Source organism: Nesoenas mayeri (assembly GCF_963082525.1).
Source record: "Nesoenas mayeri genome assembly, chromosome: 15".
NCBI classification, from domain to species: Eukaryota; Metazoa; Chordata; class Aves; order Columbiformes; family Columbidae; genus Nesoenas; species Nesoenas mayeri.
In genome coordinates this window covers 6,670,635-6,688,059 of record NC_137559.1, presented here as the reverse complement: position 1 = coordinate 6,688,059, position 17,425 = coordinate 6,670,635, and the positions used below count along the sequence as shown (strand labels likewise).

The window sequence follows — 17,425 nt, the reverse complement described above, 5'->3', positions numbered from 1 at the left end:
TCAGCCTGGGAGCCCTTGGGTGAACAAAACCTCCTGCTGCTTCTCAGCAGCAGAAAGCTCTGGCAAAGGCTGGGATGTGCCTGGGAGGTGGCTCTGGGCAGCCCACCCCCCCTGCACTGCAACCTCCAGCAGCTTCACCCCCCAGGACGCAGCAGCAGGAGGGCCCAGCCCTGGGCACAGCAAAGTGGGGTTTGCTGATTTCTTACCTTGAATTTTGTTTGAAATTGGTGGCAATTTGGCCTCTGTCAAAGATGATGAATAGCCTGGGAACAGGCAGGGAACAGCTACATGAATCTGGTAAACAGAGAGAGGGGAAGGTGGGGGAAATTCAAGGTTGAAAATGCCTCCAACAAAAAGCTGATTGACAAGGAGCATGGGAGGGACAGTGCGGCAAAGGCACCCTGGGCTCCCGCATGTCCTGGGCAGTGTGTCCATGGGGCGTTTGTGCTGGACCCAGCGACGGGAACCCCCCGAGTGCCGCCACCTTCGAGCCCCTTCCCATGGCGAGTCCAGGGCTGCCCGGGCGGGGATGCCGGGAGCAGCCGCTGCTGGTGCTGCCGTGCGGTGCCTTCCAGCAGGATCCTGCAGCGTTCAGAACCGCAGCCATTCAGCAAACTGGATTTCCAAAGACATTCTGCATGTGCTCAGGAGCAGGGCAGCTGACAGGAACCTGTAATCCCTCTTTAGCTGAAACTGCCAAGTGCTTTTAACAACAGCTCCACAGAGAGCGCCCGGGCAGCGCGATGAGTCACCGACACACGGCGCTGCCTCCCGAGAGCTTCCCCTGCAGAGCCAGCGCGCCGAGGCGCATCCCGCAGTCCTCTCTGTTCACGGCAGTTCCAGAGATCCCCAAGCAGCAGCGCTTGGCTCGCCGCAGCAGAGGCATCCCCGGCGTCCTTCCTCCGAGGAACATCGCGGAGCAGCTTTCCCTGCCCATGACTGAGTGGCAGGAGCAAGCAGGGACACGAGCTGAGCAGCACGAGCTGGTGCAAAGGACACGCAGGTAATTTCTCTCCACTTGGAAGATGCTTCCAGTGCGTCAAGGTGCTTCCTGTGTGTCGTACCTCGGTTTGAGGACAAATGCTGCAGAGGACAAATTGGCCACAGCTCTGCTGGTGGTGCAGGAGGCTGCACTGTGATGTGGGCTGCTGCCTGCACTGCTGCCTGCGCTGCTGCCTGCACTGCTGCCTGCACTGCACTCCTGGGGACCCGCTGTGTCCCCGAGCCGGCATCCCCAAGCGGCCAGGGCACCTTCCAGTGGCATCTCTCAGCCCAGAACTGCAGAAACTCATTACTGCCAAACACATGTGGGTTTCTTTGACGTTATTTCTCACTTTTTTATTTTATAATCAGTATTGGGGAAAAAAAAAATGGCACATTACAACTTAAAGCAGATTGATACAGTGACAGCCCACGAACATCTGCAGAATAGTATAAAAGGAAGCTGCATGATATTGTTTCAAAAGAAATTAATCCTTCCTGAAACTTACTCTTTGATACCAGAAACAGAACTTAGGCCGTTTAAATATCTAGTGGCATTTTTTAAAAGTAGGACTATTAGTTGAAACACATTTCTTCACAAGCTTCATATCAGAATTCACAATACTGTTCACAGTTAAATAGCATCCTGTCTGTGTTAATACCATTTTTTGACACATTTAAAGCACAGGTAACAAACTCAATCAATTGCTTTGGCATTTGAAAAAAAGAAAAAGTTTTGCTATGAGAACTGATGTTCTGGGGTATTTACTAGGGTGACCATGGATTCAAAAGCATCTGCATCAGCCCCTTCAAATTTCCCGTTTATGCTTCTTTTGATTTAAAAAGTGCTACTGAAAAACTGCACAATGAGGAGAAATCTCTGCAAAGGGCAGCCCTGGCTCCCCGCAGTTTCTCACTGCAGACCCAGCACAGAGACCCGTTCCTGCCCAAGGCCACGGGCGTCCCGGGGGGCTGTGGGGGCTCCCGCCAGTAGGACGGGGCTACAAAAGGGGCCAGAACCGGCATCTCAGTCCCCTGGAGCCGCTGCTCCGTTTGGGAGGAGCCGAGCGGCTTAGCCGGCAGCACTGCACGCCGGGTACGGGTTTGGTTAAAAACACTTACCACTGAGGCTGAGAAGGCTAAATATTAAAATTTCATTATTATATTAAAAGCCTACAAAAAGGGAAGAGAATAAAAGCACATGCTGAAGAGATTTATCCTAATTGTCATGGCCTCTCCACTTCACCTTTGTTAGCCAATGAAGTTTTCATTTTTTACAAGCAAAATGTCATAAAAGCACATTTGCAGCGCTCATTGCACACCCCCGACCATTCAGGTACACCCTGAGTCATGTGAAGACACTTCTGGCTTTGAAATATGGTCACTCTAGTAGCAGTACTAAAGAAAAACCATGAATGCAAGGTTTGCAATGGAAAATGTCACCACAACAGCAGCTGGGACTGGATGATAGAGATGCAGGAATGAGATCGACACAGCGACTTAGCTCTTGGCTTCACGTTTAAAAAACTCAGAGTTAAGAAAGGAAAATCCTTCAAATTCTGACTGGTCAATGTTCCTGATGACTTCCTGGTCGGGAGGTGTTAAGACGGGTGGATGGCGAGTGAAAAACCGGTCGAAGTTTTCAGCATTGCGTCCACACTATGAGAGGGGAAGAAAAGAACGTACATGGTGGGTGGAGAAAGCAGCAGGGGCTGCGGCTGCAGCCATGGCAGAAAAGAAAAAGGTGCAAAATACACATGAGGTTTGTCAGTTGCATGGCAATGTTATCTCACGGCACAACCGGAGAATGCAAAACCCTTTGGCTGCGCCATGGTGAGGAATTGCAGAGGGATGAGATGGGAGTGCATTCCTTGCCGTGAATCCCTGCCTACTCACGGCGCTGGACGTTCTCTTGGGCTAAACCAGCACACGGCAGCTGCTTCTGAACACCCCTGCAGCTTCCCCGGCTCAGCACCCCCCTTCGTGACAACCCCTGCTTCAGGTGGGGCAGGATGCCGAGAGCACTGGCCAGCTCTCCGCAGCCAGCAAAGCCAGACGAGAGAAGGAATCAAAAGCCCTGGAGCCTTGGCAACCACTGCCCTGGGCTGGCACAGCACCGCAGGGCCGGGAAACACGGGGCCTGGGGAGCACCCGAGGGTGCCAGAGCCGCACTGGGGCTTGGGCAGCACCCACTGCTCCGGGTGCCGTGGGCAGGATCGTGCTGGATGCGCTGACGGCTGCAGCAAGGAGGCTGGGACCGGGGAGACATGCCAAACGCCTAATTTAATTTTCTTAGCAATCAAAACAAGGGTCTTGTAACTTCCCGTGCTGCAAGTCATGATTTAATACAATAATAATACCAATAGCTAATAACAGGTGGATACTGGGTCACTGCAACAGCTACAAATTGTGCTCAATTACTGCCTATCACGCGCACATCATGTCCCTGTGAGCTGCCTGGAATGACTTTTCTCTAACGCCGGTAATCCCCCAGCAGAGCCCCACACAGCGATGCCCCCCCGGCTCTCCAGGGCGCAGTACCCAGCACCTCTCGCTCCCTCCGTTCTCTCCTTCCACCCCCGCACGGAGAACAGTGCTCCAAGTGCCGGGACAGTTTTTCCTGGCATTTAACTTCCATTTGTTAAGGAAACAGATTTACATTTTTAATAAACGGCAAACTAAATATAATAAAATATTAAAGACAATTGCATGTCAACTTCAACATTTCCCAGTTCCTTCTGCCACACAGGGTTGAGGGAAGACAACATGAACATCTGTCAGTCTCCAACGGCACGCTCCTTTTTCAGATCTTATATGTTCTTACAGCACCAAGTCAATCACACTTACTATCCCCAAGCCTCTAAACAAAGTTCAATGGGTAATGCTGGAGTCGATTTAACTGGAACTGCAGCCACACTGCCCGCCTGCCTCTCCAGTCTCCGAGCCCATCCTTCCACACCACTGTGCCTCTCCATTTTGTAAGGCCATGTCTAAACGTACCGCACACTTCTAGTCTGGATTTGTCAAGCTCCTGCTCCCAAATGCATCTCCTGGCCATGACCACGAGCTCAGCACCATTTCTAACTCCAGACCACACAATCAAGCGCAGCTTTAGAGTCTTGTAAAAGTATGTTTTAGATGTTTGACAAGTCAGCATCAACCAAATGACTTCCCAAAAGCCATCATATTAACATCAAAATAGAAAATAAATTCCCCAAACTGGAAGCTGCCAGTTCCACGAAGCCTGGAAGTCAGGAAACAAAGAGCCAGGGGCTTTTGAGGCCACGTTGTCACCAGTCTCCCCCTCAGTGCTGAGATAAAACAAATCATGAGCAAGATTACTGGGAAAGTCTGCGGTGCTCAGGGTTATCAGTGCAGGAACACAGAGCAGAGCAGGGTTTACCTGCTAATAAGCCGCTCACTTGCAGATTCTATCAACTCCCAACACACAGTGAAAGCCTTACAGTGCTTTGAAAATATAGCTGTCACTGCCTATTAGCTTCACGAGATCTTGGTGGAGACAGGCAAGGCAGTTCTTGCAAAACATCTGACAGCACCAACCTTTTTTGCTATAAAGAAATGTGCTGGCTTAAAAAAAAGAAAAAGAAAAAAAATCAAATGAGCAACGCCATCATAAAGATTTAAAAACTAATCCTTATGAAATGCTTCTGGTTATTGAAATAGAAAGCACAAACACATTTTAATATGCATATTGGCGAGCAATAATTCTCACTATAATGTAATAAGGCAAGAATATGTGGATGTAAAATTTTAAAAGTTGCATCTATCCATAGTATTTCTTGCCCAGTTTTGTGAACTTTGCAGAGTTTCTGTTCAGGTCCCTAAGAACTTGGCCTGGCCAGCAAACCAAACAGCATGTCCTGCTCTTTGCGAGCTTTCCCACAGATGAAATAAATACTTTCAGGCTGGAAATCGTCTCTGGGTTTACAAAAGCTGCATCCAAGGCCATAGCCACGGTCTGAAGCTGTGACCGTGGACATGGGCTGTCCTGCACAGGTTTAATTCCAGTGGCCAAGCCCCAACACTGCTGGAGTTTTGGACACAGGCTCTGGCAAAGTGTACGATAAGAGAGAGAAGAAGGACCCACCACAGTCCCGACTGCAAACACTTGTTATCTGCAGCTCCATCTTTAAAGCTTCTGAAATTAAGCTCCTCGTTAAAGGACGGGAAACATGCACTATGAATTTTACATTTATCAAAAGCTACGTTGTGAAAAATACGCCTTATTTCAGTGCTATATTTATGTACAGGCATCACTCCATCCTGAATGGAGAAAGGGGGAGGGTTGGAATTTATCTTACATAAATCCCCAATGTGTCCCGTCTAATATTTATAGCCAACGCAGAATGACTTTTCTTCTGGCTGCAGAAATAAAACTGTCAGCTGAGAAGATAGCCTTCTTATTTTATCAGTTTCTAGCTTGATTTCAAATAGAGACAAAAGGCACAATAAAATATTTTCCATTGATCCCCGAGATGCAATCAAAGCCTGTAAAAGCCGAGGGTGGCTGTTCTGCCGATGGAGCCCTCGCCCCCATCGCTGAGGAGAAGCAGTGGGCTGAACACACACTCCATTTCCCTGGTTTTCAGCCCAAAGCAGTGGCACAGCCACAATTCCAGCAGCCTTGCAGCATCCCTGGGGCAAGTGTGACCTTTCCAGGGCTGCTCCGGCTCAGAAACCGGGGTCCTCATCACCCCAGGGAGCATCTGGGCTCCCACACACTCCTGGGAACAGATGCTGTGTGTTTGGGAGAGTTTGGGTCACATCACGAACCTGGGGCTGCCCTAAGGGCCCTTTTGCGCTGGTTGGGGGAATGATGGTGCTTCATCAGTGTCTGGTTAATGAGCCAGCCCCAGCGCAGGATGCTCCCCAGTGTTTGTTCACCCTTGCTCCAGGCAAAGGGTTTGCTGGTGTAGGACCCTGGTGTCCACCTCTCCCACAAAGCCAAGTTTCTTCCCAATATACTGAAAATATTGGCTGAATAATCAGAGGGGAATCCCAGAGAAAGTCTTTACAGGACCCTGAGGCTCCCAGAGCACATCTTGTCTCCATCACCAGAGGAGATGTTTAACCTTAATGCACTCGGCTGCCTCCCCACGGCTCCTGGCAACTGTTGGCCCCTCAATCCTCACAGCTTTTCTAATTAGAAAATTACTTACGCAAACATCTGAACTCACCTCATAAAGACTGAAACTAAGGCTACAAAAACACGTGTGCAGGGAAATCAGAGTTTTTACAAATCCAGGTCTAAAAATGGCATTTCTATATTAATTAATTCAAAGCAGTTAGAGGAAAATTAATTTATGCAATTAAAAATGATTAGATTAAAAGCAATTCTTTTTAAACCACTGTCCTGTTGTGAATAATCCTGTGCTCTGCTGTGTGATTTCAAAGCTTTCAAAATGAGGAGACTTTTCAAATCACTAGGCTTTATGTAAAGTAAAGGAGTAATTAGATACTAAAAACAATAATTATCTCGACGAGAGACAGAGAAAGCAGGCAAGTGTAAATACACTTCCCAGGGTAAATGCAGCCTCACGAAAGGAATTGTTATGCACAAGCCAAGGCGCGGAGCAGCCGAGCACAGCCCGTGTCAAACCCGCCGCGTGTCTGCACACCAGAGACAGCCCAGACCCTCATCTGTCTCATTACCGTCTCTGTGATAAAGGTTAATCAAGCACAAAGCAGGAAGCAACACAGGCGCTCTCGGGAATTGCTGTTCAGCTCTGGGTACGAAGCACTCGGGCAGGCAGAGGCTGAAGTGTCCGCCTGCCCGCTGGTGTCAAGTCACGTCGGTTTCTGGGAAGGGATGCGAAATACGGCAAAAAAAAGTGCGGGTGCTACAGAGGAGAGAAGAAGCAAAGATGCTGCTGGGCACAGACACTGAGTCCACAGCTGCGTATTACTGCGTATTTTGAAACTTTGGCTTGCAGACAATCTCTGCAACCTTATCTCTATAGAAGTTATTTTTTTTAAAGGGGAAAAAAAGAAGACTTAAGCCAAGGTAAAAGCCAGGCTTGCACAAAACCCCCGCCCCAGGAGCGTGGGAGCCCTGCACGCCCGGCTGAAGGTCAGAAGCAATGACAGTGTCTTTCCTCAGGAGCCACTGTGAAGGCACCCAAACCCCATTTCCATTTCTCTGCCGCTCTGATCTGCGCTCACAGCTGGCATGAAAGGAGCAGCATTTCCCAGAGCAGATGCACCGCTGTTGAAATATCAGCTATCAGCAGGTACCTGAGTTGCCTTAATCCTACCTAAATCCTAAATCTATTGCGCCTACCTTTCTGTTAATCTTCTGTCCTATCAAATGGTGAATTTTCCCCAGCACCAGCCGTTAGGTGAGACACGACAGACGGCAGCTTACCGTCCCCCTTCCAAGATCCGCCATCAAAAGGATTTTTAAGAAAATAAGACATTCAAAGCAAGACAAAAATTGCACATTTTAAAACACAAAACTGGTAAGAAAGCACTTTTGACTGAATTCAATTGTTTTTCACTGTAAAAGAACCAAACACCAAGTAATGCTGTGCCACAAGCCAAGGCACAGAGCATCGCTGGGGATCTGCTCATGAAGGAACGGCAGACACAGAGCGGGGACACAGCAGCAGCTTCATCAGCAAATGAACAGAGGTGGGAAACAGCAGGAGTTATGGATTTCAGGAGAAATGGGGTTTTCCAGAGCAAGCCCCCGGAGCCCCAGTGCTGCTCAGCCCCGCGGAGCCACATCCTGCAGACCCACCTGCTCCTCAGCACCCTCTGCACAGAGGTCGGATCCCACCCTAAGCCAACAAATAACTGCACGTAAAAACAGCACCAAATACTTTTGCACTACCATACTTCAATATCAAAGTTAACACCTCCCTGGCAGCTCCTTTCCTACACAGTCTCGTAGCCTGGAGATCCCATTCCTCCGAGGGAAGGGAAAGCAGACAGAAATTCCAACCCCGTGTCAGCACCACTCGCTGCTTCCCGGCCACCCGGGTCCCCACATTTCTGAGACTAACCTGGAGAACGGGATGTTTTTCTCTCTGCTCATGCAGAGAGCAGCCCAAGACCACCCTGCAGCACAACCAGGGCTGAGGACAGAGTCACATCCAGTGTCCTGCAGAGGCACCGGAGTGACGTTTGTGAAAATACCTGTCTGAAATTCAAATACACAGCATGGAAGGCAGGCAGAGCATCTCTGCGGAGCCAAGCCGAGGAGCAGCACCCCCGGCAACTGCCCCCCCATCGGTGCTGTGTACAGGTAGGAGACGTGGCTGCCCAGTCCTGCTTGGCCCAGCTAATGGGTGGTAATTCATACTGGATCAGTCAAGCATGGAGCTGCAGGAGGGAAAAGGCTGCTGGAACAGAGAGGCTTTTAGAGGGAGGAGAGCTAAAGGAGCCGAGCGCCCTGCACCAGACTCCCACACCACACTTCCCTGAAAGCAGACTTATTCCAAGCACTGAAGAGGTCCCCTCAGAAGAACAGATTTACTGTAAAGCAGAGAAAAAGCAGACGTGTCCGAAGTGGTGAAGGACAGCAGGGTGGGAGAAGGCTCAGTTAAATACATGGAGCATCTCTGGACTCTGGGTTCCATTCCGGGATGATGGATGAAGAGCGCGTGCAATGTCCCCACCTTGATCATCACTGGGCATGAATATCAGCCCATATCAGCTAAGTAAATCAGATTTAACTTTGGATTCACAGTTTTCTGTAAAATGCCAGTGCCCAACTAGGGCACAGCAGCTAACAGGCATGTAGGAGGTGGAAACATATGAATAAACTCCTGCCTGAAGGACCTGGACCACAGCGGAGAGACTCAGACATGGCTGAGACCCTGCCAGTCCCAACATGGACAAGAGAGATACAGAAACCCAGGGAGAGATGTCCCTGTCCCCGAGTCTGCGTGGGCACATCTGCCTGCACATCCTCTCTGGGGAAGGGCAGAGACCCCACAGACAGAGGGATGCAGCAAACCGATGTGCCTGGGGGTGCAGAGGGGCCCAGCACCCCAGCTGCACCGGGACCCCAGTGACGAACCGCATATTGCAGCTCAGGCTGCACCCTGGACAATGTCACTGCATAGGCAGATGTCACCACAAAGGTGGCTGGACCAATGAGCAGCCAAGTAGTCTCACCTTTTTTGACAACCAGCTTTCAGATGACTCACAGCCCCCCCAGGTTTGCTGCTGGCAGCTCGCCCCCCCGGCCTGGTGCCCCCAGCACACAGCAGCTCTTGCCAGAAACCCCCATCCCACAGCAAGAGCAGCAGGCTGTCCCACAGCAGAGTCCTCTGTGCCCATGAGCCAGGCTCCAGCTTTCCACTGCTTCACCTTGGAGAGAAACTGCTGAGCAAAACAGCTTCACAGCCAATTCACACAGACCATGGTGCTGGGCTAGAGGTTGAAATAACGTTTAGATTGAAAAAAAGAAAAGAGACCTGTTCAGCTTAAGAAAAAGGGAGGAAAGAACCAGACAGAGAGACTGACCACTGTGATAACAGACAATATTGCAACACATATCTGTGAGCTAAGCGCACGCTGTTTCTGTCCCTGCAAGTCAGAGTGAGATGAGGCATCCGAGAGTGACCCTCTGACAGCAGCGGTTGGACATGGGCCAGGTCGGAGGAGCCACGATCCCCGAGCAGCTGCACCCATGGGCACTCATCCCTGCATGGGGACACCCGCAGCACGGGGGGACAGGCGGTGCAGGACAGACCCGGCGCGAGGGGAGCGCGGCCACACTTACAGCCTTGGGCTTGAAGGGCGGCTGGATCTCCTTGCGCTCCAGCTTGTCCCAGTCGATGTAGCGGAAGAATGCGTGCTCCTTGATGTCCCGCTCCCCCTCGGGGCCACAGCCCAGGCGCTTGGCAGGGTGCTTGGTCATCAGCTGGGTGGGGATGAAGAGAAGAAACTGTCACAGACTGGCCAACTGCGTCCCAAAACATCTACTGTGCCCAACAGTGCCCAGACACCCCCCAAGGGCTCCCACCTTGAGAAGCAGGAGCAGCTCTGGGACAGAGAGGTTGGCAGTGCCTTACAATAGCAGAGTAAGCAGATCGCAGGTACATGAGCACTGGGAGGGACGAGCACATCCCCTTTTCCTCTGGGAACGAAATTGGTTCACCAAGAAATAATTGCAGTGTCCCCAGGTGCATGGGGGAGCGGGGTGTGTGCAAAGCTCCTGAGCAGCCTCTCTGCTGCAGAGCAAACTGCTCAGCATCTGCACAGCTCATTTCAAAGGCCGCTGCCCGTTTGGGATGAACGACCTGTCCTCAGAAACTTTCATCAGCCCTAGAAGCACAAGCTCCAATTCTCCAGAGCCACAGCAGCACAGATGAGAAGCGTATTTCTAATGAAAGAGTCAATTTGGAGGAAAAAAGCACAAACAGTCCACTAATGTTGTTTATCAGCTACACTTCTCCTTTTCACTGGCTCAATAAGAAATGTGAAATGGGCCATGGGAATTGGGGGCGGCTGTACAAACATTAATATCCTGGGGTCATTGTTCGAGCTGTGTTCGGAGATCAGGTGGAGATTCCAGAGATTTGTAAGATGTCGATCAGCAAAGAGAATATGAGCCATGCAGCTGCAACAAAAGAACTACTTTATTAAAAGCAGGGCAGTTAAACTGATCCCAGAAGTGCTGGGAACTGTTCCACAAACACCTGCCCCCCAAACTGGAGTGTGGTGGTTAAACACCCGGCTTTCTCAGCACAACACAAATGAACAGCAAGTTCAGAGCAGCTCAGCTGGCTAATGAATTGTAATAGATTTTCTACTTCATGTACCTGCCTGTAAAGCTGAACAGAGCTGTACTACACTGCAGTTGTTCAATATTTTCAATATATGCATCCAGAAATTAAATTTTCTTGGGTTTTTTTTGCTTTTTAATGCATGTGAGCATGAAAGTGCCATCTGTTATTGATGTATAGGACTCCACAAATACGAGATTGATTCTCCCAGCTTACACAGGATAATCACTTAGCTTTGTTTGTATTAAACAGGAACAAGTTGATTTAATCCTCATACTAACACAGTGAAAACCCTTCAGGCTTCTGCAGATAAGGAAGGATGCTTTAGACCAAATCACCTGTAACAGCACATCTGACATTTGGAGCTCAGACAGAGGAAAGTCCAAGTCTGGACTCAACTGTTTTGCTAAACTGCAGCTTTATTATTTTATCTCTGGCAGGCAAGTGGACGCTGTGTGTTCACAGGCGCTAAGCAGCTATTACGTGTTTTTCACGCCAGTGGGAATACCACTCAAAATACCTGTGAACTTTACTGTGGAAAACATGCCATTTTACGCCTTTGCCATCAGGCAGAGATGAAAGAGGGAGTTGATCTTCGCAGGCAATCTGTTCACCTGGAAAGGGCTGCCCAGGCACAGTCACACCCGCCGTATGGGACAGAAAAAAGCTGGTTTGTGACGTTGGGCTGGACCGGGAGCCTCAAGAACGCAACCAAGAGAGCAAAGCCAAGGCACCTGCACCGTGGAAACATCAGCCTGTGGAATAAACCCGCAGTGACGGCGGAGGAGGGAAACGCTCCGTTTGATCTGCTAATTGATGCCACTTGGCGAGTCACGGTGCTGTGTTCTGGGTCACTCGCCAGTTTGCTTCCCAGCCAAGTCTCTCTGATTAATGCCTGTTTCTTGGCTCAAGCCGATCTGTGGCTTTCAGGAGCAAACGCTTTTCATCTCAGAGCTGAGCAACAGGACGTGATGACTGGGGAGTGAAACTACGTTGGAACAACAAAATGGTTTTTGAGAGTGTGGCAGTGAAATACCAAACCCTGTGCATTGGGAGCAGAAGCACCTGTGATTGCTGGTTCTCTGGACTGACCCATGGCTGGGCTTATGCCCTCCTGGGAGACAGACCACGTACCAGCACTAACAGCACTAATTCCAGTGCCCATGTGCTTAACTGAGACATACTGCACTGTATTCCAGGGGAAAATGTGCATACTGTGTTTCTAGCTAACTAACAGCTCGTAAATACCACACATATTTTTAATTAAACTTTGTGGTGTAGCAGTTTGGTGGTGGCAAAGTGTGTCAGGACTTATTGTGCACTTCCCTGAAACAAGGGTTGTACAAAGGGAACCGCTACTTTGCTGCAGAAAAAAGTACAAGAATTCATGGAGAGCCAAGCTAAATGTCCTCCCATGCAGCCTCACATTTCCAAAAGTGAGAAAAGCCACCACAGCTACACCCAGCAGATGTTCCAGTCATGGTCTCTTCTTGTCTATTTGCAGCATTCACATTTTGACTGATGCAACAGCAAAGCTGACGGTAAGATTTGTCCCCGTTCGGGGACCGTGGGACAGCGATGTGCAGCAGCACCAAGCATCTTCCCTCCCTCCTGCCTGGCCAGGAACCCTCCGGACTGTCCCCTTATGCCCCGACTGAAACAGCACGAGGAATGAGAGAGGGTGAGGAAGCTTGTGGAAACTGCCACTTCCATCACCAGCATGATTTCTGAATTAAGGACTGAAGGCGAGTGCCAGGTGGGACAGACAGTGTCCCCTCCCAGTGCCTGTCCCACAGGACACGCGAATCCTCCTCTGTGCCACCAGCTTCCAATTCTGGCAACACCGTAAGAGGCTTTGAAATGCCGCAGTGGGAGCGCTGAGCGCAAGATGTGTCATTTGTAGATAGAAACACTATTTTGAGATTTAGAACATTCAGATATTTTAAATATTAACTATTAAAAGCAAACATTTTTTATATTCCTACACAAACACATATTTATAGTCCTGTTTGACACCAGCTAGCTGAGCCGAGGCTCAGTCTCAAGCAATAACCATGTGCACAATAACATCAGGACCCAGCCTGCCTTTATTCACCTCAACCCAAATTAATTCAGACTGCATCTAAGTCTTGCCTAGGCCCAGTCCACAGGGGGCTCAGGACACTGGGCAATGCAGAGCTTCCCTGCAAATTAAGAGATATGATAATGAAAACACTGCTCTAACTAACAGAGACGCCATCGGCACTGAACTTCAGGTGCCCCTGAAGGGCCACTCATCACAGCTCAATGGAAACCTCTGCAGGATGAAGGCTTTGGATCTCATCTTAGGAAAACCATTTAGAAATCACACTCATTTTCTCTAAGTATATTTTTCTTTTCAGGTACAGACACACAAAGCTCCCCTGTTGTCACTGAGGGGCAAATGGGCTGTCCAGGTAGACACCCTCAACTCCCACATTCCACCCAACGCTCCAGTCTTCTCCTGACCTTCACCTGAGAGGGGCCAGGTCAGCCCTTGCGTCCTCCCTCTCCTGCTCAGCGTGGTGCAACCTTGCAGAAAGGATCTAGGTGTTGGTTTTAATTGGGTTTTGTACATATACACAGTGTAGCACAAGTTGTGGGTCTGGGAGCAGAGAGCATGGGCACCAGAACATGAGCAGGTTTTGCTGGATGCCCCTTGCGCTGGAGCCCGCAGCCGGGACCAAGGCGAGGAATCATGGAATCAAGGAATAACAGGCTGGAAGGGACCATGAGGAGCAGCTGGTCCAACCCTTCTTGGCAAAGCATGGTCTAGACGAGCTGGCCCAGCACCCTGTCCAGCTGCATCTTAAAAGTGTCTGATGTTGTGGAATCCACTGCTTCCCTGGGGAGATCATTGCGATGGCCAGGAGCAGCTGGGACCCCCATGCCCACTGCCTGCCCCTCTCCCTCCTTCCAGACCTGCAGAGCAGCCCTTACCCCTTTGCAGATTGCCACAGCCTCCTTGGACATGGACTTGGGGTAGGCTACGTTGTGCTCCATGATGGACTGGAACAGCTCGTCTTCGTCTTCTCCCTCAAAGGGAGCCTGGAGCAAAGCAAACAGAGATTCAGGATGTTCATAGCATTTCTGGAGCTTTGAGCTTCCTTTGCTACTGTAAATCACCCCCAGCCATGGAACCACCCCCCAGCAGTGACCTGTGTCTCAGCATCGCAGTCCCGGGGCTGCATCCAAGGTGGTATCTCAGCCACAAAGACATAAGCCCCACCATCAACAAAACAAATCATATGGCAGCACATGCTCACTGGGGAACTCAACACAATCCCACAGGAGTCAATTAAAATTCAATTACCTGTCCAGCTAACATTTCATAGAGAAGGACTCCAAACGCCCACCAATCCACAGACTTCCCGTAGGGCTGATAAGCAATTATCTGAAAGCAACACAAACAGCAGGATTACACTCCTGTTTTGAACCTGTTGGCACAATGCAAACTAATTTCAAGCTGTAATCCAGGCCAAAAGGACAAGGTTATTTACTGAAACACCAGTCCCTGAATAGTGAGAAATAGTAATTATAAACAGAACACACAACAGGCGAAGGATTCAGTAACTTTAAAAAATCATCAGTCCCCAAATGTGCACTAAATATTGGAAAAAAAACCCCAAATATTCACTGTGATTTGAGACAGACTCATTTTGATTCAGATGAAACTTCAGCGTATTTGTCGGGCTCTTTCTGACTCGTCAGAGCCATCCCTGCTCATCCCCGATGTACTTCAGGAATATTCTTCCACTGACTTCAGTGCAGTTGGTTTGAAACAGCAACACAGAACTAGTCTCTCTGTGGATGATACATGGTCCTTCAAAACAGACTTACAGCACATGGGTAGTCAAAACCCTCTGCCTTTCAGGCTGCCAGTTTGCTTTCCATTATTTATTGCAGAACATCCCTCACAAAATATCCTAATAACCAATGGCCCTACCCTTACATGAGCAATGTGGAGGTTTTGGAGTTGAAATGAATATTGATATAACTTCAGCATTTGGCTGTTGATTTGTTTGTTTAATTTAAAAATATAAAAATTTACTTTGGATAAGACATCAAACTGTGGTTTTTTTTGTATTTACTTTGCAAAATATGAAATATCCTAAATTTCATGATGTACAGCCCTGCAGCAAAGCCAGCCTCGCCGTGTGTGCTGGTGCTTTTGGGTGCCCACAGCCGAGCCCGGTGAGGAGGTTGGTCCCCATGAGCCAGACCCCGAAGGACAAGAGCAGCACCTGGGCTGGTGGGAGCGGAGACAGTCCCATCCAGGACCTGTCCTGCTCCAAGGGTCTCTCGAGCCCCTGCTGACTCGCTGCGTTGCTGCTGCCGGGCAACATTTCAGTGCTGGGGAATTGACAGGATTTGCCATCTGTTACTTAACGCAAAACAATCACACAATTTATTCACCCTAATTACAGAATTCTATTCTGCAAAGATTCCTACACTCAAGTGCGGATGCAAATCGTATGCTAATCACAGAACATCCACAGCAACCAGCAGCCCAGCCTCTGGGGTCTCATCCATGCCCTGCTCCAGCACGGCTCTGCGCTGCGGCAGCACCTGCAGCCCCAGGACTCCCCATGTTCAGCCACCCTGGCCCCTGCAGATGACACTGTGGTATCCAGCGAGATCCCACCAGGAGGTACGTCAAGGTGCGGGTCAGGTGCTGCCACTCCGCCTGAGAAGAGATGAGTTCCATCCTGCGAAAGCATTGTCACCGAGGCACGGTTAGAGGACAAGCCTAACGCCGATCTCCTCTTCTATCCTGGTCTGGCACAGCCACATGGCCCAACGCAGTGACAGGACCTGGGAGCCTTTGCACCCTGGGGTCAGGCCTGAGATCAAATGTTGAGCTTCAGCTCTGAAATTCCTCAGCCAAGTGCACCTGAGGTTCCTCCCACTTGTTTTTCAGATGACTTACAAGTGCTCTGGGCAATGGAGGTGTGAACAGTTCACACTGCAAAGGCTTTTAAAAGAAAACAGTACTCAGAAGAGATCCTCACAGAAGAGCTGTCTGTAAATGGAAGTCCCTGACTGCACGTTGGGGAAGGTCAAAGCCCAACAACTGAAGAGCACGTTTTGTTCAGAGATTAAACACGTGGGGTCATTAGTGCTCCGTACCTGTCGCCTTGGCACTCAGAGCCATATCTTAGATTAGAAAACGTCCTAAAAATGGGTTGAGCAAATCATAGGACATTTTTACCCTGAAGACATGTTGGCTTGAGAACACTGCAGCTTGCACGGGGAGGAGGCCTGATCCAGCTTTGTGCAGGGACCTGGCTCCGCTGTGGGCTTGGCCACCCAGCAGGAGCCCTTGCTGGGACTGTACACCCCCTTGTGCTATTTGCAAAGTAGAGGATGTGTATATTCAGTCTTCTGAGACGCCCTGGTAACAAGCTTTAACACTGCTCTAGGGTACCATAGTGATTTGCACCCTAATTTCCCATCTTCTGTTTTTCTTTTAGAAAAAAAAAATAAAGCAAGCAGAAGACAATAAGAGTTTGAGTGATAATGCTCAGGCAAATACCAAGAGAACTGGTCATTCATCCTTCTTTGAAAGAGTATTAATCACACACAGCAACTGAGCTCTGTACCAACAGGACACCAGTAGTAATCTCGGTATGTTGAGGATAAGTAATATGCATTTGAACAAGTAATTAAAAAACCTCTCTGGCTGCAGCAAAACACAATGTAGTTTAGCATATTAGCACATCTAACTATGTCCTAGCAAAAGAATCTGTTTCTCTAAAATATTTAAAGGAATAAATGTTAATCTCATCACTGAAAATTCAGCAGTGAGAAGAGGGGTACTCTTATGTTAAGGGAACAGGCATTTGGGAATAACTACCTACCTGAATTTCACAAGTCTGACATTAAATTGCACCCATACAGCACTGCATTTAAGTATCATAGTGACTCTATCACATAAGTAATAACCAAATGCAAAGTAATTTTGGAGTGATCTAGGGCTGCAAACAGGGAGCTTCTCCTCAGCAGACATACAGCCCTTTGCTGCAGGTAGCAAGCTGGCAAGATCTAAAGATTTCTCCTTCACATGGAAATATTACCCACTAATAATTCCATTTTTCCCCAGTGGTCACGCTGTGCTGGAAGCAGCTCAGCCATGGTGAGGGGCAAAGCCAGGCTCCTGGGCTCAGCTTTTCCAGGAGGAAGAATGCGTGCGAGGTCTGAGCACGCTGAGGATCAGACAGGGATGGGAATGCCAGAGGCACAGCAGTGGGAAATACCCAGAGAGGGAAAACACACTGCAGGGAGAGCAGCCGGAGGGGTTTCTGTGCGGGGAGGCAGCAGCAGGATGTGCAGCAGCAGATCCAGCACCGATGGGATGGACAGTGCCAAAGGGATGAGCCTTCCAGTCCAACAGTGAATTCATTGACATCCTCATTTCTCTCAGGAAGCCGCCCAAAGCCATCCCACAGAAAAGAGCACCAGATGGGCTGAAACCCGTATGGAGCATCTCCTGCCGCCCTCCAGCTCCTACCTCGGGGGCGATGTAGTCCGGGGTGCCGCAGAAGGTCTTGGTGGTCACCCCGTCCCAGATGTTCTCCTTGCACATGCCAAAGTCTGCGATCTTTATGTGCCCCTCGCTGTCCAGCATCACATTGTCCAGCTTTAGGTCTCTACAAAGAGACAAAAAA

The 17,425-nt window shown here is 49.5% G+C and overlaps 1 protein-coding gene across 2 annotated transcripts in view; it reads right to left on the bottom strand.

Annotated features, from left to right (window-relative positions):
- The window catches only part of PRKCB (protein kinase C beta), a gene marked incomplete at both ends in the record, with an annotated part of 103,679 nt that overhangs the window by 2,504 nt on the left and 83,750 nt on the right, over positions 1 to 17,425 (bottom strand). The window contains 5 exons of one of the 2 annotated variants that reach the window (XM_080354081.1): positions 2,482 to 2,640; positions 9,734 to 9,874; positions 13,698 to 13,805; positions 14,071 to 14,151; positions 17,269 to 17,407. In XM_080354081.1, the coding sequence (XP_080210207.1) occupies positions 2,482 to 2,640; positions 9,734 to 9,874; positions 13,698 to 13,805; positions 14,071 to 14,151; positions 17,269 to 17,407 (628 nt within the window). Of the gene's footprint in view, positions 1 to 2,481; positions 2,641 to 9,733; positions 9,875 to 13,697; positions 13,806 to 14,070; positions 14,152 to 17,268; positions 17,408 to 17,425 lie in introns of those variants that run through there. The other variant, XM_080354082.1, reaches the window with a different exon arrangement.